The 22,176-nt window shown below is 31.9% G+C and overlaps 3 protein-coding genes across 5 annotated transcripts; 2 read left to right on the forward strand and 1 right to left on the reverse strand.

Moving 5' to 3' along the window:
* Window positions 1–1,889: 1,889 nt before the first annotated feature.
* LOC149878446 (uncharacterized) lies at window positions 1,890–7,487 on the forward strand. Of its 3 annotated transcripts, none has more exons than XR_016447695.1 (2): window positions 1,890–2,695; window positions 2,787–4,780. XR_016447695.1 is itself a non-coding variant. In XM_090073310.1 (2 exons), the coding sequence occupies exon 2, from the start codon at window positions 5,439–5,441 to the stop codon at window positions 7,386–7,388; it is 1,950 nt and encodes a 649-aa protein (XP_089929436.1). In that variant the 5' UTR covers window positions 1,899–2,695; window positions 5,437–5,438; the 3' UTR covers window positions 7,389–7,487. The 3 variants fall into 3 exon arrangements, 2 of the variants coding, with proteins under 2 accessions (XP_089929436.1, XP_089929435.1); XM_090073310.1 differs by lacking the exon at window positions 2,787–4,780 and adding an exon at window positions 5,437–7,487 and having other exon boundaries at window positions 1,899–2,695; XM_090073309.1 differs by lacking the exon at window positions 2,787–4,780 and adding an exon at window positions 5,437–7,487 and having other exon boundaries at window positions 1,899–2,169.
* Window positions 7,488–10,775: 3,288 nt separating this feature from the next.
* LOC149878447 (uncharacterized) lies at window positions 10,776–13,704 on the forward strand. Its single transcript, XM_090072541.1, has 4 exons — window positions 10,776–10,866; window positions 11,012–11,779; window positions 11,865–11,930; window positions 11,986–13,704. Exons 1-4 carry the CDS (start codon window positions 10,776–10,778, stop codon window positions 12,561–12,563), a joined length of 1,503 nt encoding a protein of 500 aa, XP_089928667.1. The 3' UTR covers window positions 12,564–13,704.
* LOC149878448 (uncharacterized) lies at window positions 12,782–13,574 on the reverse strand. The gene has a single exon (XM_090073417.1). The coding sequence runs from the start codon at window positions 13,572–13,574 to the stop codon at window positions 12,804–12,806; it is 771 nt and encodes a 256-aa protein (XP_089929543.1). The 3' UTR covers window positions 12,782–12,803.
* Window positions 13,705–22,176: the final 8,472 nt, after the last annotated feature.

The raw sequence follows: 22,176 nt of genomic DNA on the forward strand, positions 1-22,176 counted from the left end.
AAATTTTTTTAAGTTTATGAAATTTATGAAATGTGTGAAGAAGCTAATCCTAGGTGAAACAAGATGTTGTTTATAATAATATAACCACCCAAAAAAATTAATCAATGTTTTACACGGCAACGAATAAAAATGAAAAGGCGCCAACGCCCAAAGCAATATAACCAATATAAAAAGCGAGAAAACTACGAAAAAGAGAGGAGAAAACGAGAGAAAGCCAAGAAAAAGGAAGATAGATAGGCGGATGGATAAGTAGTGTGGAGCTTTAAAATTACGAAAAGAAGAGCTGATAACAGAGTTTTTAGGCTCTACGAGAAAGAAGTAGACGGGAGTTTTAATTTTACAAGAGAGTACAAAAAATAGTTTTTATAGAATTTAAAGTGGAGAAATATTTTTTAACGATAAGAAAAATTAAAGGAAAAGAATTGTTATTATTAGTATTTAAACGAGAAATATTGCGCGTAAAGAAAAGTGCACGTATTAACAAAAATAAATCAGAGCGCTACCATTACACAGAACCAAAAGGCATCCCCATACACCTATACATCCAACCGCCTAACCTACAAAACGCTAAACTCCATCCCCACTCCTTTAAATGCACGATAGGAACTGCAGAAAAACTCCACTTCACAAATGGCTTTAAATCGTGTTTAAAGTTAGACAAATTTTAATTTGTCACTTTTGTCATTTTTTCAGAAACATCAAGATAAGTTAAATAATCCAAAAGGATATCCTGTCTGTCCCCTTCATTGTAGATAAAATCAGGACAATCTGATACAAATTTGACTGCCCGTTCAAAGCAGTTGTTGACCATATATAGGCGGTTAACAAAATCAAATAAAAATTTAAATTGGTCGACGAAGTCCCAGAAAAATGCAGGGCAGTTCCGCCAATGTTTTTCTTGATCCTTAATTAAATGTAAGAGGACGGAAATATACTATGATTTCTTGCCGACAAAGTGTGACAAACTAGGTGTTTTTTCCTGGGTGCAATCCAGATCTTTCAAGAGATTAAGCTTTTCAGTATGCTCAAAGCATGGCCTACTATATTACACGGCCGTATATGTGACATTTTAGAGGCCGATTCTAAGAGGCCTATTTATAAAAAAGATGGCTGCGCAATTACAGAGAAAAAACATCTCATGCGAACTAAATGTAATACTACGAGTACAAATAAAAAGTATTCACAGAAAAATGGCATTTTGTGTTTTCATACCAGCGACTTATGTATTTATAAACATATATATCTATGTGTATTATATATAGGCGCTAGTGCACTTTCGCACCCCCCTTTTTTTATTGCAGATTATGATAGAGAATTTTATGCTGATTCAGAAAAATATAAAAACATGGACCTGAAAATCAACGGAAAGTGCTCTAATTCGAAGTCAAAGTTGTAAAAAATCCCACTGAAAACCCTAATATTCGCCATTTTGAGAATAATCAGTTAATGATCTTTTAGCTTACAAAAGCAATACGTTAATAGCATGGTTTTTACGTTAAAAAAGTCGTTGAAGTATGTTTTTCCGAAGTGTCTTCGTAGAGCGCAATGCGCTCTACATAGCCATAAGCTACTCAGAGCGCAATATTGTACATGCATGCGCAATTATTTTATTATAACAGTACGATTTATATTTCACAATAAAGCTGGTTGGATAGGCGGTTAGGGTCAAGGTAAGGGTTAGGGATAGGGATAGGGATAGGAATAGGGATAGGGATAGGGCAATATAATAATAATTATTCATCAATTTGTCTACATTTTCACATTCTACGTTCAACCTTTATTTGAAATCTTCCATTAATTTCATTTCGTTATAATACTTTAAAATAATGATGCTAACGCTGATGGAAACCAGGTTTGTTTATTGCGCAATGTAACGATAATTAATTTTCGTTAAAATTGAAAGCGTTTTGAAAAAAATGGCGAATATTAGGGTTTTTATAGGGATTTTTTACAACTTTGACTTCGAATTAGAGCACTTTCCGTTGATTTTCAAGTCTATGTTTTTATATTTTTCTGAATCAGCATAAAATTCTCTATCATAATCTGCAATAAAAAAAGGGGGGTGCGAAAGTGCACTAGCGCCTTATATATATTTGTGTCTAATGTATATTTTTATATCTGTTAATACATTTAAATCGACAACATTGGGAATTTATAAAGAAATCACAGGTTAAGGTTTATGTTCTTTTATATTTTTATCCATTTCTATGTTTTATCTATTTATAATGTTTTGTTTTTTTTTAACTTTACTTTTGTCTCTGTCTACTTTTAAAACTTTTAACAGCATCTTTTCTTACAGTGGCATTGATTAGGTTCTGCTTATTGTTAAAAAAGATATTAATTATAATTTTAGAAGCAAAGTTAAAACCCCATTCTTTGTGTAAATCACAAGTAAAAGTAATTATTGGGAAGTATTTTGATAAAACAAAGGTTGACACTTCTTTGATATTAGCCCCTTGTTTAGTTATTAAATTTGAAAGTTTATCTAAGACTGCAAAACATCCACATGTAAAATCTTTGAGTGAAAGTGAAGGTACAGTAAGACCACCTCTTGAAAGTAATTGTAGATATGGACAAATAGCTATATTGTTTGTATCTGTAGCTAGCATAGATTTGCAATAACTGCATTTGCTTCTTTTTATCAATTTCTTAGCTATATAACCAGCAATTGTTGTTGCAACCTCTTCTGTTTCAGGTAAGAGAGTTGATTCAGATATCTCATTTGAGTTTAAAACTAATATTTCCAGTAATTCCTTATTAATTGGGTTATTATGGTCCTTTTTTAGATCCTCTTTCCAAAAATTTACATTCTCCTTAATTAAAGACCGACATGCTAAAATAACTTCTGAATGTTGAACTTCTAGTAAGCTTACTAGAAATCTCCCCCCACTCATCTGTTTATATTGTGAAAATCTACGCTCTATTGGGTCACTTTGAAGTCGTGAAGTGAGCACATACGAATATCCTTCTTCAATAAGCTCATCTATAAGTAAAGCTTGGGAACACAGAGTTGTGATAAGAGCAGATGATGTTTGTTTTGATAGTGTAAAATATGGAGATTTCTGCCAAAGTTCAATCCAATTAGCAAGTTGCCTAAAAAAAGTTGTTTTACCATCATCACAAACAATTGCATTACCAAGTTTATTTGGACTAAACTGTTGTTTAGAATTTGAAATAGTCCACCATTTTTGAAAAATAGTAAGAAAACCAGAAATTTCTTTTCGTTCTGGAAAATAACTTTTAAAACTTGCAATTGTTGTTTCATCAAAAATGGACAGTGCAAGAGAAACATTTTGCTTTCTGTTACCAGGGTAAAGACTTTGATATGTGATTTTTGGAGCTTTTGTTAAATTACCCTGAAGTTGCTCATCTTTAGAATGTAGATGATGAAAATCTCCCCAAGTAATATAACCAGCTGGACAACTATTAGATGGAAAGACAAATTTTTTACAGTGTAATAAATTATTTCTGATATTTTTAACTAAGTGAACACTATCATAAAATAAGTATATTTTATTAATCGGACTATCAGGATGATGAATAAATAAACTTGATTGGTTACCAAATTTAGAATGAAGCAAACTAAATGCAGTTACATTTGCTTGATGATTGTCAGTAACAATTCCTCGAATTTTAAAACCAGATAGAGAAAGAGAACTAATAGAATCTGATATTTGATCTGAAAGCCATTTACCACTTATAGTAACTTCAGGTATTGCTTTTATAATAAAAGGAATAGATTTCTTTAAACTAAGTATCATAAATGCAACAACTCCTTTGTACAGAGTACCCTCGTCATTTGCACCCACATAAACACCACTACAATATTGTACTTGTTTCTGAAGATAAAATTCATCTACAATTAGTATTATATCTTCATGTATTGAACCTTTCTCAAGCAGTGTTTTAGCAGCCTTTATTGCATCAACTCCACCTTGTTTTATTTTATTCAATAAAGAAATTGAAGGTAACAGAAAAAATTCAAGTAACATTTTATATGCTTGTTTAGATGTATATCTTAATAATAAAGCTTGTCTAATCATATTGGCAGAATACTGTGGTTGACCCTTGGATTTATAGTATATTCGACTATTTATTTCATCAAGAAGCATATTTCTATTAGAAGAAGCAATGATTTTTATGTATGAAGCAAGATTCTCTAACATACTCAAACAAGTTAATTTGGCATTATGACCTTTAGTTAACCATGGAGGAAGTGGGACATTATTTCCTTTATATTGTAAAGCTACACATAAACAATTGTCAATTTTTATTGATTCAAGAATCAATGGAAAATGTGTAATTGGATCAAATACTAAACTATAATAAATTACACAATTGAGATGTTTTTTAAATTCAAATCCTTCTGGTGAATGTTTACTATTTAACATGTTCCAGTCAGTAATTTTATCAATTTTAGAAAAAGAACTAAGTTCATCTTCTTGATAAATCCGAGTTTTAGGTGGTCTTCTCATAACAATAGGTGATGGTAGTGTGGAAGGACGTTTTAAGCACTCACTTGAAAAAATTTCAGGAATAGGATCCAGATTCCAATTTAACTTGCATTTTATACCACGAATAATGTACTTTTCATTAAAATGCTTCTCACACAAAACAGAGTTAGGTGAAGGCACCCAATCACTACGGTTTTCAAAATGAACCCAATAATTTAGTAACTCTTCATTTTTTAAAGGAAAATGAAAAGAAGCAACTTTTTTATCTTCCAAAAAACTGATGTATCCAGTTTTACAACCATATGCAACACACTTGTTAACCATGATATGATTTAACTTTTTTAACCTTTATTAACTTTCTAAAATAGCTATATATATATATATATATATATATATATATATATATATATATATATATATATATATATATATATATATATATATATATATATATATATTAGACCATCCAATTTGAGAATTCGAATACTTGATATTCGAATATATTTGCGTGTTTTTTTACTATTTGATATTCGAATATTTTCTCCAATATTCGAATAATTTCAAAAATGTAAATGCAGAGTAAGCTTTTTAAAAAGTACTGTTAATTTCTCTTTTTGCAAACAAAAAAAATATTTCTCTTTTTGCAAACGGAAAAAATTCTTAACATTTTTATATAACCTTGAAGTGGAAAACTTAAATTGCATTTTTGTATGGTTTTTATTTTGTGTGACATTATTTTTGTTTGCTTTTAGAAAACAGTCGTTTATTTAGATTGCTTGAAAATATAAATACATATTTGTTCCATTAAAAAAAATCTTAATAATAATCTTAATAATAATAATTTTTAATATTTTGTGAATAAATAAATATAATATACAGTTAAATAAATATAATATAATATACAATTTGTGGTTGCATAATTTGAAGTGGTAAGTTAAAATTTTTTAGATTTTCTTAGATAATTCATCTCTGGTTTTTTTAGCCATGTCAAAAAAATCCAAGGTATGGGATTTTTTTAAGAAAGACGAAAAAAATATTGGTGAAGCCAAATGTGGTAGGTGCAACACAAACATAGGATGGAGAAGTTCAACTACTGCTATGATTAATCATTTGAAGCTACGACACAACATATTGATATCTAAATCGGTATCAAATGACAATGATGGAGAAAATAATATTCCTAAGAAAAAACAAAATACTGAAATAAATAATATTTGGCCATTTGTAAAAAAAGAATCTTTAAATGAAATATTGTCAAAAGTCGCAGCTTTTGATGGAATGGCTATCACAGCAATGAGTAAATCCCAAGCCATAGCTGGTTACGTGCAACAAAAAGGTTATAAAATGCCGAAAAGTCCGACAACTATTTCAAAATGCATCAATAGCTTTTATAAAGAAAAATGTGTTGAACTGTGGGAAAAATTTGAAAAATTAAAAACAGCAAATCGTAAATTTGCTATTACTGTGGATGAATGGACAGATTGTACTATTTTACGTTATGTAAATGTAACAGCTCATGTGATTGGAATTGACTCAAATACAATTGAATGCTATGTTCTGGGTTTGACAGAAATAATTAAGCAGGTAAATGCAGAAACAATTAAACATTTGGTTGAAGCTAAGTTAGCAGACTTTGGGATTTTCTTAAAAAATGATGTTATTGCATCTACTAACGATGCAACAGCCGTAATGAAAAAATATGGCAATATATTAGGTGTTTTAAATCAACTTTGCCATAATCACGCGCTTCATTTAGCCGTGATGGATTGTTTTTATATACCAAAAAATTCTATTCGCAATGAAGTGTTTGACGATACCGAAGATTTTGTTGATGAAGATGTAGAAGAAGATTCCACAGAAGATCAGTGCTCTGATTACAATTTGGTGTTTATTGAGGAAGATGAATATGATATGACGTTAGATTTTGATCAAATTATTAACAGGTTAAGAGGTGTTATAAGAATGTTTAAAAAATCGGCTACAAAGCATTCTATTTTGCAACAAAATATAGCTCAAAAAATGGGGAAAAAACTCAAGTTAAAATTAGACATAAAAACACGATGGAATTCTTTGAGTATAAGGATTCGACGATTTTTAATTCTATCAGAATGTGTTAACAAATCCTTAGTCGAATTGAATATTGATCCAATTCCAGAAAATGATAATTTTGCGCTACAAAACCTTGTTGATGTTCTGGCACCAGTTGAAACTGCTGTTACTGAATTAAGTAAAAATGATGCAAATCTCATAACTGCTGAAGGAGTTTACAAATTTTTGTTTGAAAAGTTGCAACCAATGCAAACTAATATAGCAAAAAAACTGATACATGCGATCAAAATAAGGATGGATGAAAGAAGAGATCCAGTTTTAATGACATTGATCATTTATCTGCAGAGTGGAAATATACCAAGTTCTAACGCTCATTTTAAATATTCATCAAAAAATGCAGCAATATTATTCGCTGTTAAAGTTATGGAACAAATATATCCACAAATGTTTGAAGAAGAGCAAATTAATAATGATTCTACCTCATCTGATGCAGATGATTTAATAGAATTAACATCACCAGTTGCAGTCAGATTGCAAAAAGAACTCCAAAATGCAATAAGTTCTATTACAGAACCAAAAAACTGTCATGTTAGCAATCGCAGCGAAATTGATAAATATATTGATTTGAAGAAAGAATTTCGTCAATTGGATTCTTTTAAAAAACGGTCGACAACGCTGGACCTTTTGTATAACGCTTTAATAACAATACGCCCTACCTCAACAGCTTCTGAAAGAGTATTCTCAACAGCAGGTGCAATTAAAACGAAAAGAAGAACAAGTCTAAATTTCGAAACATTCAATTCTCTTTTATTTTTAAAATATATGTTTTTAGAAAAAAAAAAATACATGAGTCAATTTCTCATAAGACGGTTTTGTCGCAACTAATGTTGCATGAAAATAAAGTTTGGACTATCTATAAAATTTTATCAAGTATGGTAAATTTTATCATTAGGGATGTACAAAATAGATTTGGTTTTGCACGAATCTGCTTTTTAAATGTTTTTGGATATCATCAAGTAATGAGGCCCAATAATTTTTTCCACTCCGTTACCGTAACATAAATGTAACTACTTCTGTGAATTATTACTATTTTTGTAACAAATTCTATTTTTGTAATGAAATATACTGGGTACTATAACTACAGCCTACATGTTAAGTATATTAGCCAAATTTAATGACATAAAAAATTTAATTTATGTGACAATGTCTGCTCCGTTACTGACATTTGCTAATTATTTATTATGTAAAAGCAAAACAGTGTAAGTTACATTTTAAATTAAAGGGAAAATCTTAGTATACAAATAAATTCAGTACATTGTCTTTTTAAAAAAGGTAAAGCGTCTTTAAAAAAAGAAACTAACTCGACAAAAATCTTTTTCGGATTTAAATTGTACAAATACTGTCCGCTCCGTTACTGGATCATTACCATACATCATTAATGTGAAGAAAGTTGTGGTCGCTCACAACATCATTTGCTTCAATCAACAATATTCAAATTTTCATCGAAATTAACCAGATCAATGATATTGTTGCTTAAATGTTGAAATTGGTCATCATTGACATCCATTGCATCGGCCGAAGTAATGCTTTCATCACTGTTAAAATTCTGAAATATTAAAAAGAAATTCACGGAAGTACTTAAAATAATTTTAATTATTATGGAAGCAAATAAATAAGCAAAATAATAAAATACACAAATATTTTTTTTACCGTGCTAGTGTTTTTGGAAAACATATATCGCTTTAAATTGTAGCAGGTGCAAACTGTAGCTCTCTTACAGAAGCAACTTAAATCTCGATACAAAACATTAAATTTTCTGTCTGTGTGCTGCTGATGCAATTTCATAGTGCCTGTAATAGCCTTTAAAGTTTTGGAACATTTTAAGTCAAAAGAAATAATTTTGGATCCCTCAATATAGTAAAACTTTGTTAATGAATGTCCATTGTTAAGAAAATTATATAAACTTTCTGCATCTGGAAGGTCACAACCCATATTAAGCAATTAATCTGCCTGACCTTTCACAGATCCTCCTATCGCATCTGGTGCTCCCTTGCCATGCCCACTTTCAAAAAAATTCCAACTGGCTAAGTTAAATTTTAATTCGTATATCATTGTAGAGAATAAGAAGAAGTTTTGCTTATTCCTATATTGTGTGGTTGGTCCATCAGAAAAAAAATGAAGATCTGTAATTTGTGGGTTATCTATCTTGAGTTCAATTAGCACGGGTTCCAGATGTGCCCATATAGAAGGAGGATCGTGCCTCAAAGAGTCGGATATAGTTGTAAATGACTGATGTTTATTTAATTAAATAAACACGTCAACCATTAGGGACTTACTGCAGCGATAAAATATGATTACCTTGCAGCGTTAAATATGATTACCATATATACGCTGCGTTCTTTGACTTTCAATTTATTGTAAGAGTAATTTGTAAGTATTTTAGTATTAGGATTTCATTTATTATTTGGTTTTTATTTACATTTGACTCTAATACGTTTGGCTTTTAAAATAAATGTAATTCTTGAAATATATTTTAATAATAATAAATAAATAAACTTTTGGTGTATTTTCTGCATTAATGCAGAAAATAGCTTAGTTTAAAGCTTTTGATTTTTTTTATATTCGTGATGTCCAGTGGCGTATCTAGGGTAGGGCAGGCAGGGCACGTGCCATGGGCGCCAGCCTGAAAGGGGCGCAAAAGAGGCTTGGTTGCGATACAATAAGCGAGAATTATATAAAATAAATTAAGAAATAATATATCATATAAAATAGATATATTATATAAAATAAAGTTTGTGTCATCATTTATTAAAAAATTGTAATTAAGCACTTTATGTGGGGGAAGAGGGGCGCGAGATCGGTGTTTGCCCCAGGCGCTATTTACCCTAGAATCGGCCTCTAAAATGTAACATATACGGCCGTGTAATATAGTAGGCCATGCTCAAAGTGTGAACGAACTTGTTGGCAGAGCAGAACTTTTGCAACTTTCTCTTTTTCATCATGACCAAGTTCTTGATCTGTTAAACATAATGGAAATAAATGTTTCTCCATTTCGATATTTTAACGGAGAGACATAAGAAACATTAATGGAGAGACATGAGCATTATGTTTCACAGAACCTTTAATCTCATTTAGTACTAGTTCACCTTTGGGTCATAAGGTTCTTTATGCTTTCTATACTTGAACATCTGACAGTAAGCTGAAATGTCTTGGAAAGGCGCAGAAGAAACAAATATTTGTAGAAACCATACAGTATGGAATAGAGAAATTCATGTATCGTCTCTTCATTTTTCATAACACATCTGAATTGCATGAATCTAAGTAGTTCCCATGTTTCTTTATCTATGTGTTAAAAATTGTTTATGATAAATTCAATTAAATTTTTATGGCTGCTAAGAGGCAACAAGCGACAATATATTAAAATGGTTACCAAAAGGCAACAAGCGACAATATGTTAAAATGGTTACCAAAAGGCAACAAGCGACAATATGTTAAAAATTTAAAAAACGCAATAGTGCTACAAAAGCAGATTTGTGAGGTCATAGAACAATACCAAGTTACCGTTAGAAGTTGAACTAAGTATGCATTTAGTGGATATGGATACAAGATTTTTTTACTTTAGCTATTAAAGATCTGAGGCAGTGGGTGTTGAGAATAGTAGAAAAAAAAAACACCAAGCATTTTGTTAACATTTTAAAATGGCTGGTAATAAAAAGTGCACTCAGAAGTACTGAACGTTATCAGCACTTGACTGTAATATGTTCTATGAATGCAACTGGAACATTAAACTAGTGAAATTTTTTAAAAATAGCTTGAATATTTTGTGCACCATAACGCGCTTAAAAAAAATCTTTTATGACTAATGTAGATTCTTACTGTCTTAAAAGATTGGCAGTTTTAATTGAGAATTATAGATTTGGTGTCAAAAATGTAGATCTTGGTTTCATTTTTTAAGTGTAGGGTTAGATAGAAGAATAAAATTTGTATGTGAACTATGCTTTTAAACCATAAGTTAATTTTTTTTTCTTTTAATTATATGTTGTGTTTCCATTAATAAAAAATAAAAATAATTCTTGTTAGTAATTTATTTAAAGTAAACATCATAGGAGCAGTTGGCATATAATGGCATACTTGTATTTTTTTTTTTTATGATTATAACTTATCAAAAAGTAAAGTAGTTAAAAATTCTGAGGGACAACAATTTATTTTTTATTTTTATTTTTTAATTTATTATTGTTTTGTATGTTGGAATACAAAAAAAAAAATACAAGTATGCCATTATATGCCAACTGCTCCTTGGGAATTCATGATATTCATATGAACTTCAAACGTCCGCAAAACTTTGTATCCGCCATGATGGGTGGCAAAAAAATGTAAACAAATATTAGATACTAAAAGCCGATCTGCTGAAATTGATTTAAATTTTTTTTTGCCTACAACTATGCGATCACAGTATTACGAGAGTCTTAGTTTGGAAGCAAAAAAGAGATACGAAGAAAAATGATCAGTTTTAGAGATTATTTTTGATCCGTATTCTTTATCAGAAAAAGACTGTGAACTAACTAATAACGTAGACAAATTGCCTAATCTGACTTTTGCTGATATATACAGCTATCTAATCAACTTTCCAAGTCAGTTTACAAGTTCTAGTTTAAAATCTTACAAAGGTCTTGAATCTTACAACTATGTAACAAGTGGTCTTGTTCACAACGTTCTTGTAAAGTTCATTCATGGTGTAAAGTCTATTTATATTGTTACCAGTCGTGTAAGACATGGTCAGAGCATTTTTTCTAAAACTCCAACAAGGGTATGGGTTAGCGTTCAAGAAGATGGTGAAGTTATAAATGCACATTGCACATGTATGGCAGGTTTATGTGAAGTCTGTTCTCATATTGGAGCAACCCTATTTTATTTAATGTTAACATCTGATTATTGGAAAAGAAATAATGATGATGCTTGTACATCTCAATTGTGTGCTTGGTTGCCACAAAACCTTAAGGAAGTTACTTATTTGCCACTTTCACAAATTAATTTTACTGATCCTAAAAAAAAAATTGAAGCAAAAGTGAAGAACAAAACACAAGCAAAACCATATATTAAAAAAGCCTTATCTGTTCCAATTCCAAGTGAGACAGAAATTGCTAACTTTTACAGTAAAATATCAGATAATGCAAGAGATAGTGTAATTCTTCGTATAATTCCTGAATATAGTTATAAATATATACCTTTAGTTGCAAAACTAAATACAATTATTTTTAACTTTTACAAAAGAGAACGTGAACAATCATGAACTTGTGCAACTTTCAAATAAAACTTTTTCAGATATAAAAATAAATGAAGATGAAATTAAATTGCTTTCAGATCATACAAAAACTCAATCTCAATCAAGTTTATGGTTTAGAGCACGTGCAGGGGTTATAACAGCTAGTAAATTCAAAGCTTGTTGTCATTCAAATATAGCCATGCCTTCTAAAAATTTAATAATGCAAATTTGTTATCCATCAGAAAAAAAATTTTATTACCAAAGCAACAAAGTATGGTTGTGATAATGAAATTGTAGCTAAAAATTATTTAAAATCACATCTATTAACAACTCACAAAAATGTTGAAATTTTTGATGGTGGATTACTTAGAACACCCAGATGGCCATACCTCGAAGCAACTCCTGATGGTATTATGAAATGCACATGCTGTCCTCATGAATATATAGTTGAGATAAAATGTCCATTTAAATGCACAAAAAGAAATGTCTTTGAACTGGCAAATAATGGTAAAGAGTTTTGCATGGAAATAAAGGACGGAAAACATTATTTAAAAAGAAATCATCAACATTTTTATCAAGTTCAGCTAAAAATGTTAATTTCAAATATTCCGATTTGTTATTTTATTGTGTATGATGGTGAAGCCAGTCTAATTGAAAAGATTTATGTTGATAAAGAATTCCTCACTGAAAACTTAAACAAAGCAAGAGATTTTTTTATTTTAGCGATATTGCCTGAACTCCTTGCTAAATGGTATTCTAGAAATCATAATAATTTTGTAAATATTAGAACAAAGTAGCAATTTTGAAACAATATGTACTTGCGGTGAAATCAAAGAGAGTATTATAATTAAATGTTTTGATTTAACTTGCGTTATAAAAACCTATCATCTAAATTATCTTGGACTCACAAGCAAACCAATTGGAAAATGGTTTTGCCCATATTGTTGCCAAAAGAAAACCAGAATTAAAAAAAAAGTTTTAAATAAATAAATAAACATAACACAACATTTATGTATTTTTATATATTAAAATAAAAGTCAATCAATAGGGACTACTCCACAACAAAAGTTACATAAAGCAGAGCAAACAGTTAAAATATTATTTAGTGTACATATTCCATCATCTGTTCGACTGGTTAGTTTATTAGGAAGTACTCCTTGCAAAATTGTGTATTTATTTCTTAAGAGCCCAATTAAACGTTCAACATGTATTCGTACATGGGCAATCTCTCGTGTCCAATCAACTTCTATTTGAGACAACTGAGACTTTCCTCGTGTAAAAGCAGGAAGTTTTAATTCTGCACAATGTAAACCAATGGAATCTGCAATGGTAAAACCTCTGTCTGCTAACACCTGATCACCAATAAGTAAATTATTTAATATTCCAGAATTTTCTGTAATATAAACGTCAGATACTCTTCTGCCCCAAGCTTCTGAAACAAATGATATTGAGCCTTGTGGAGTAATGCCAATTAAAACTTTAACAGTATTATGGTGTTTATATTTAGAAAAAGTTTGAGCTCTAGCTGTCAGATCTTTTGGTTTTTCAATAAAAATCTCAAAGCAGTCAATAATTACAACACATTTAGGAAAAAATTCTTGAAAACAAGTTGACATTGTTCTCCTTAAGATATCTCTCTCTGGCCACTTTATCAAAAAGGATAGTCTGCGCATCATTACAAGAAGCCATTTTTCAAAGATTCGTGATACGGTTGGTTGACTTATCCCAAATCTGTACGCTATATCTTGTTCCAGCAAATTTAGACGCAGTTTCATTAAAACAATACAAAATTCTTGCAACTTTGTCATAGTTGAAGCATTATTAGCTGGCACATAGTTTTCAATTAAATTAAAAACATGTTTAAAAACATGTATATCAGGAAGACCTGTATAAAATTGAACTTTTTTTTTGTCTTTTATTAGTTTAAAAGTAGCCTGATCAACTTGATTTTTCAATTTTTTGTTTTTCTTGATGAGTGCAGTATTTATATTTTTTAGTTTTTGTATAATATATTTCGAATTCATATTTTCCTTTTGAAAAAGTTCAATTTCTGCTTTCTGTCTTCTTTTAGTTTTTTAATTGAATTTTTAAACTTCTCGTTTTCTTCTTTTAACTCTTTTATAATTTTGACAGTTTCAGATTCTTCAACAATTTGTTCTTGCAAACAACTGTTAATACTATTTTCTTCAATAAGCACTTTTTCAGCATTCCTCTTTTTAAACGATTTGATCTTTTTGAATATATTTTCCTTGATGAATTACATGACATGTCATTAAATTCAATAGGTATACTATTTTTTCTGTGCGGACGTTTGGCGTTCATATGAATATCATGAATACATCTGTTAAAAACAATGATATATTATATATACTAGATGTCTAACTTGCAGGATTTTATTGGACGAAAAGTGAAGCCGCTTTTTTTGTTTACAAATTGAATCCGACATTTGTAATAAGGGCAAAAACTATATCCGCCATTTGTAATAAGGGCAAAAACTATATCCGACGTGCGAAATAAAAGTTAAAAATGCACGTTTTTGCCCGAATTAGAAATGGCTCCCACGGCTTCACTTTTCGGATCGAAGTTAGACATCTAGTATATATAATATATCATTGGTTAAAAATTAATGTTAAGTACAAAATTATAGACACCAATCCGCTTTAAGTACAAAATTATAGACACCAATCCGCTTTAAGTACAAAATTATAGACACCAATCCGCTTTAAGTACAAAATTATAGACACCAATCCGCTTTCAGAAAACTTTTTCTTTTTACATGAAGATAAAAAAAGTTTTCGATCGAAGACTTTTATCTTCTTTCGATTTATTTTTTACGACTCCATTTCAAAGTAAAGTTTTTAACTTGCAGTTTATAACCAAAACTCTTAAGTTAAAAATTTTACTTACATAGCGAACATTTTTTTCAACTTTTTGTTAGAAGCAAGTTTTTTTTTTGTTAACTCTTTTGCTAACTCCTTTTTTCGTTTTTGCTGATAGTAACCTGACTACTATGGATTGCCGATTCTGGAACATTTTCATTTTTTGCAAATTTTTTTTGCGTGCCACTTTTTTGTGGGCATGGGTTCTGGCTCATATATATTTTGATCATAATGTAACAATGAATTTTTCTTTTGAACCGTGCATTACTTTTAAAAAACTTTATTTTTGAAAAACTTTTCAGTTTGTAATGTCTGACGTGATGGTGCTTGTTCAGTCTGTCCTGTCAAATTTGTCAATCATTTTTATATACGCGTTTTTAGAATTACGACAAGGTATTAACAATGTCTTGAAAGTCGTTTCCTTCATCCAATTTTTTCAAGACGTGAAGACACAAATGACCACAATAAGACGTGTCGCCAAACTGGACCCTTTCGCTGTTGTAAATGACGGGACTTTTCAAATATTCAACGAGCTCGACAAGAGGAGGCTGATCATAAGAGTCAAAGCTGTATTTTTTGTCTTCGTCTTTATACTAGCACACCCGAATGAAATCCATTCGTGCTCGAATCCCCCGTATTGACAATTCTGCATTCTTTTCTCCTTGGCTTTTTAGGTAATTCATCTCTGACAAAAACGCCTTTAAAGTTTTTTAATTTTGAGCTTTTTTACCGCCTTTATCAACTGAAAATTCGTCAAAGCCTCATTAGGCAAGACAATTCCTTCGACATTAATCATTTTATTTACATTATTTTGTTGACTTTAATTTGTAATGTCCGCGGACGAAGGTGTTGATTCCATTTTCTAAAATGACTCTTTTATTATCGTCAGCCCTGAGTTCGAATTTGTTGATTTCTTCAGTGTAAATTTCGTGTAAATGGGATCGGATGACGTTCATTTTCCTGAGCTACTTATTTTTACTTTTCAGACAGTTTTTGTAATCATCGTGAGTGATTTATTTTTGGACGACATTTTTCTTAACCCCTTTGCATTTTTTTGTTCTTTTTCGTGGAGCTTGTAAGAGTACAATTTGGACCGAACTCCGACAAATTCTTCAATCTGCTTACCTGCGGTTTGGTCTTTAAACATGCCAATGAACTTTTTGTTGACACCTGTTTTGAAACCGACGCTTTGAATGGCGGAATGGTTTCTGTCAAACTCGCTCGTGTCAAATCTGCTTTCTACATCCTCAGCATTGTCTTTATAAAAATCGTCCGTTTTGATTTCATAAATCAACGAGTTCGTATCGGTCATCAGCAGCTTTGCTTTATCGGAGTATTTGTTCCTGATGTAATCGTAGTGGAATTCAAACATTAACGTTTCGCTCAAATCCAAGATGCACATTCCCAAATAAATGGGTTTGTTGTAAATGAGCTGTGTTCTTTTCATGTGCACGGCGATCAAGTTTTCATCGAAAATGGTGTGTCGATCGTAATTGGGTTCGGAAGACAATTTATTGGCTTCTTCCTCTTTTGTGACCAATCTCACGTCCACTCTTTTTTCAATGTTTTCCATGGTTTTTCCAAACACTGAATTATTCATCAGCTTAAAAAGTCCTTTTCAAAGTCGAAGTGACAAGAGTTCTTAAATGGGTGTTGAGATCGATGTATTTTTTCAGCCAATCTCTTTCCTCAAATTTGATGACTCTGTGCACCTTTGAAATTTTTAACTCCAATCGCTCATATAATTTCAGGTTCTCGTAATGGATGACATAATTCTTTTTCTCGTTCAAGTTTGGGACGAGCTTGCTCACTTTGTTAATGGTCATTCTTTCAGGCGCTAGAGGGTTTTCAAGTTTTTCAGAATAAAAAAATTCAATCTTGATTCCGTTGCCCACCTTTCCATATCGACACTCTAAATATCTTCATCCATGTCCCGTTTCTCTCATCGCTTTGTAAAGGGATCCACATTCCAACCACCTCGCCCGTTTCGATGTTAATTGTTCTTGCAGTTACGGGCTTTTTTTCATATTTGGGGTCAATCGGTTTTTTTTCTTTTTCAGATTTTATTTGACGTCCCACAGGTCTCTTTTCTTTTGCATTTTCCAAAATTAAATCTTTATTGATCAGATTATTTTCAACCGCAGCATCGTCAACGTAATTAAATCGTTTGCCGATTTGGAGACTCCATTTTCCATCAGTAATTTTTTCAAATACGTTGTCGTGTATCTCATTTTTAATATGTCAAGATTTTGTTTAAGTCAATTCAATTTTTCAAATTTTCATCAATATTTATTCAGATTAAAAAGGATCTAATTCATATGGGTCTGAAAGACTTAATAAATAGCATTCATGTTGGTGCCATCGGACACGAATTTCATCATTTTGTTGGAAATGACCACTGCGAATATGACGGTATTTGCAAGAGTCGCTGTTCAGAACAAAAAAATATTATTGAGGTTAACAACAAATTCAGCAGTTTCAGATACCACTCTCTCTTTTTGCTTGCTGATATCAACAAAGAACAATGGATACAATTTTGCATATTCAAGCAAGGACAACCCCGATTGACAAACAAGTTCGTTTGTGCCGTAATATTTTTCATCAAACGACAATGCATCTGAATGGGCCATGACAACTCTCTTTTCTCCAAAATTCAAGCCATAATTGTAATTTGGATACTTTATTCCATTAACGGTCACGTAAAAATTGCTGACATCACAATGGTCAAATATGGATGGATTAACAGTTTGACTGGAAGATCTGTTCTGCTGAAGTTCAAATATGACAAATCTTGGAATGCTTTTGTCTGTGATTCTTCCGAGCGACCAGGTGAACTCTGTGCAACTAGATAAAACAATCTGCCTTTCACATCTGTTTGATTTATAAGCCACTTGAATGGGTCTTTTTCGTCATTAAATTTATGAAATCGTTCTTCCTCAAAATATCCAATTCAAGTCTTGGCATATAAAGTCTGAATTTTTTAAGGTAGATCATTCCTGCACTAACGCTCTCAGCTCTGTAAATAGCATCATCATTTTCTTTCTTTGTAAATTTCCAACAAGATTTGACGTATCCATGTACCACATCTGTTTTAATCCATCTGCAAGCTGAAATCCATAAGGATATTTCATCATTCCAAGCATGGTTGTTTCTTGATCTGGATAAATGATTCTCTCCACTTGCTCTCCTGATAAGTCATAAGTGACATCGTTGAACAAATACATCATGGCATTGTTCACAAATGCAATCTTGTCTGTGGCTTCGTAAACAGTGCCATCACTTTTTTTCAACACTCCTTCGATGAGGATGTAAGCCTCTGATGGCACTGTTTGAATCAATTGATAGTCAATCTCAAGAGTTATCGTGCCTGAAGAATTTAAATCGATACTTGTTGAAAGGTACTCAAAAAAATCAATTTTTTCAATATCAATGTAAAATTCTGGATTTTCGGTAACTCTTAATCTGTCGATGTTTATCATTTTTATATGAAATTAAAAAATCTAGTTCATTTTTTACGCGATTAAAATCTTTCAAATTTTTAAACTGTTTCAAACTGTTTCACGCTGTTTCAAACTGTTTTACGCAATCTTCATCTCGTTTCCCATTTTTACAAGGTCTTGAGTTCTGGTTGCATTCTTTTTTGTCATTTTCTTTCTGATTATGGTTGAACCAAACAATTTTTTATGCAAATCGTAAATCGGACTCTCAGCACCATTATTTATCAGATCTGGCTTCACTGTCTCGGTTAAAATGTTCGGCTTCACTGTTCCAGTCTTGGTATACAATTTCTCAATCGCCTTCTTTCCTTTGTCAATGGCCACGCCTTTTGCGGCGGATATAGCAGAAGAGGCCAACTCTTTACCGACAGACTTTGCAACCATGATCGCCTCTCTTCCAATTTCGCTTTTTGCAGCATTTTTAAGCAAATTCGCTTCTCAAAAAAGTTTTAATCGTGTCCACAATGCCACCGACGATGTTTTTTTTAACATATCTACGATTATTTATGATTAGCATTTTAAAATGAGCTAAATAATTTTTTTAAATGAGAAAATATTAGATATCGATGAATCTTTGAATCGATTTATATTGGTCTTTGTTAATCTCTCCTTGCCTCAGCATGGAGTGGCAATAATGGTTGTCAAAAGTCCGATTTCCACGGTCCCAAGAGCGATGCGCAATACCTGCATCGAGTTGTCCACATTCAAGATGATTCTGAAAGCGCGATGGTACTTTTTGCTAAGAGCCATTCTCTTTGCTTTTTCGTTTTAAATCTCTTTTTGTATCTCGCTTATTTTTTGAAGGCGGTAAATATGCCTTTCATCCGCTGGAGCCGTTGGAAGAACCGGATAAATTTTATCTGTATTTTTTAATATTTCCATTTTTTAATCAATTAATAAATTATTTTAATTCAAATCAATTTGATTAATTTTACAAAGTTTTTTGCCTTTTTTAACGATGACGTCCTGATTTCTATAATTGATTTCTATAAGCGATATCTTTGTCCAATTTCAGTCCGACTGACAACGATATCGTCGTGTGCGAGAGAGCGACAAATCTAATATCTTTCTGAGCAAAAATCTCATGCTGTCCGTTAACGTTGTTATAGGTAGGATGATCCAACTTTTTTTTTGGTCACAATAATGTTGCTCGGTCTTCTTTGCTCCAACTCCTTAATCCTCTCTTCCAAATGACTCAATTGCAAATCCAAACTGTGGACTTCTGCTAAGGCAATATTTTTAAACAACTTGTGAGGAGCATGCATTTTAATATATTAAAAAGAAAATTTTTAGATCATTTTTTTTTGCAAAATTATCAATTTTTTATTATCCACCCACGAGTTAAATGAGTCTGGATATCCTTTCCATTTAACCAATGGTTTGTTCTTTTGCTTTCGAATGATTTTTTCAATTCTGAATATGTCTTGATGAGTCTTTTGCATTTCCTGTTTGTAAAAAGTGTCTTGTATTTCTTCGCCATTGGCATCTGTGATTTTATATGTGGGTGGATTTTCAGTGATCCTCACTTTGTCACCCATGGAAAATTTTGGTTCAGTTCTTTCTGTTTGCACCTTTCCATACAGGTTCATCCAGACCTTATTTTTATTCTTTTCATCGCTGGCTTCAACAGGAGTCATTTTGATGGAAGAGCGTTTTGTGTTGTTGTATTTGCTCACCATTTCATCTAAAACGTCATTGTATTTTTTGGTGTTTTTTAGCTGAAAAGTATTTAAACATTTTTTCTTTCATAGTTCTGTTCCATCTTTCGACGACGCAACTTTTTTCTTCATTTTCAGTGGAATATAATTGCACTCCAAGCGCTTTCACATGCTTGTTGTAAAATTCTTTTCAGTGGAATATAATTGCACTCCAAGCGCTTTCACATGCTTGTTATAAAATTCTTTTCAGTGGAATATAATTGCACTCCAAGCGCTTTCACATGCTTGTTGTAAAATTCTTTTCAGTGGAATATAATTGCACTCCAAGCGCTTTCACATGCTTGTTGTAAATTCTTTTCCTTTATCCACCCACATTTTAGAGCACCTTCTTTTGTCGAAGATTTTACTTAAAGCGTCAGCCACATCAAGACCCGTTTTACTTTTTAAGGGTGCAATCCATCCATACTTTGAAAATACATCAATAACCATGAGCAAGTATTTTATTCCGTTGTTGAATTTTGAAAACGATTGCATGTCGACTAAGTCTGCAGCCCATATTTCATAGATGTCGTTCACAATCACTTTTCTTCTTTTGAAATGATTAATCACTGGTTTGTGAAACTCCTCTGCAAGCTGATCCGTCCATTTCAGATCACTTGTGGGGGTAAGTCTTTTGTCGAGGTTTGTACTAGGGAATTGCATTTCTCCACGGAACTTGCATTTCTCCAGGGAACTTGCATTTCTCCACGGAATCTTTATTTTGCTGGACAGTTTGTTAAGCGATTCGACCAAGTCTCCTCCTTTTGTGGATGAAATAAACTTGTTTTTGGTCGTTCCGCAAACATCGCAATTTCCTTTGAGCATATTTCTGTTGTTTCTGGAGGCTTCATTTCTCTAGTGAATCGCCTCCGTTTTTCTTTTGCATTTGACGCAGTACATTTTACATATTTAGAAAATTTTTTTATTTAAAAAAATGGATATTTCTGATTTGTCATGGAATATTGGTAAAAGCAAAAGGAACAACAACAAGCTTTTTCCGAGAAGTATAAGGGGAGTCATCGTTGGAAAATTCGGATGTGGAAAAACGACTTTGCTGCTGAATTTGCTGCTGAGACCTGGATGGCTGGATTACAACAACTTGCAAGTTTTTGAAAAGTCCCTTTTCCAGCCAGAATACAAAAAACTAAAAAGCTCCTTCGAGAAGAAATTGCCAAAAGAGATTATTCTCGAATTGTTCAAGGTACAAGGGGAAATCGAAAAATTGAATTTAAATCCTGAAATAGTGATTGACGACCTTTCAAAAAATTATGATGACAAAGAGGACATGGAATGCTAGTTTTTTGAACAGCTGACGACGTGCCTGAACCAGAAGATTTTGACGCATCGAGGAACAATTAAATGATTTTTGACGACCTGCAATTGACTAAACAAAACAAGTGCGAAAAATATTACATCAGAGGAAGGCATTCCAACGTCGACTGCTTCTATTTGGCTCAAAATTATTTCATGCTCCCCAGGCAAACCATCAGAGAAAATGCGAATTTTATTTGCCTGTTTCCGCAGGATTCAAAAAACGTCGACCACATTTATCGAGACCACGTCGCTTTCGACATGAAAAAAAGAAGAGTTTAAAAAGTTTTGCAAGCATTGCTGGTCTCAACCCCACGGATTTGCCGTGATTGATTTGTCCTTCAAAAAGATTAATGGAAAATATCGAAGCGGATTTGACCTCTTTTATTTTCCAAAAAAGACAATTTAAAAAAATGATGCGTAATAAAAAATGTCAGGGATTATAATCGACGTGGATGGAAATTCAAACGTGATAACAACAGATTTTTTAGACAAAATCGTTTTTGACAAAGGGAAAAGCTATGAGATGGCTTTTTTCAGACAAAAACAATTCTTTCAGATACAGCATGAACAATGGAGCAAATTGGGAAAACTTTGTCATTCCAGATGGGTGTTACAACATTAAAGATTTACAAGTGTTACAACATTAAAGATAAGTATTTGCAAAAGTCTGTTTCAAGCACGATAAAAAATTACGCGACTCAACGTGGAAATTATGTTACTGCGAATAAAACTAGTTACTCTCCAGACAACATTAAAATTGGAACCAATCCTAATACTTTAAAATCAACCATCAAACTAGGTTTAAATTATTTGATGGATTTGAACGTGAAGAAAAGCATTGCGTCAGTTTTGGGGTTTACGAAAAGACAGTTGGACTCCAATTCAGAATATGAGTCTGACAATATTGTCCGAATTTCAAGCATCAACACAATCAGAATCGTCAACAACGTCATCGGGTCGGCATATATCGACGGATCCCAATTAAATTGCATTTACTCCTTTTATCCAAACGTGGGTCCAGGT

Source organism: Hydra viridissima, unplaced genomic scaffold, assembly GCF_058129835.1.
Source record: "Hydra viridissima isolate aposymbiotic clone 2 unplaced genomic scaffold, HvirCarnegie_v1 scaffold_15, whole genome shotgun sequence".
Classification (NCBI taxonomy): Eukaryota; Metazoa; Cnidaria; class Hydrozoa; order Anthoathecata; family Hydridae; genus Hydra; species Hydra viridissima.

What these genes read in the sequence shown, in the direction of transcription:
- LOC149878446 (XM_090073309.1), top strand. Translation starts at nt 2,103, where the DNA reads ATGTATATTTTTATATCTGTTAATACATTTAAATCGACAACATTGGGA. An exon ending in AATTTATAAAGAAATCACAG is followed by an intron (nt 2,170 to 5,436) that starts GTTAAGGTTTAT and finishes TGGTTTTTTTAG; the next exon opens with CCATGTCAAAAAAATCCAAG.
- LOC149878447 (XM_090072541.1), top strand. Translation starts at nt 10,776, where the DNA reads ATGCCATTATATGCCAACTGCTCCTTGGGAATTCATGATATTCATATG. An exon ending in TGTATCCGCCATGATGGGTG is followed by an intron (nt 10,867 to 11,011) that starts GCAAAAAAATGT and finishes AAAAATGATCAG; the next exon opens with TTTTAGAGATTATTTTTGAT. An exon ending in TGCAGGGGTTATAACAGCTA is followed by an intron (nt 11,931 to 11,985) that starts GTAAATTCAAAG and finishes TAAAAATTTAAT; the next exon opens with AATGCAAATTTGTTATCCAT.
- LOC149878448 (XM_090073417.1), bottom strand. Translation starts at nt 13,574, where the DNA reads ATGACAAAGTTGCAAGAATTTTGTATTGTTTTAATGAAACTGCGTCTA.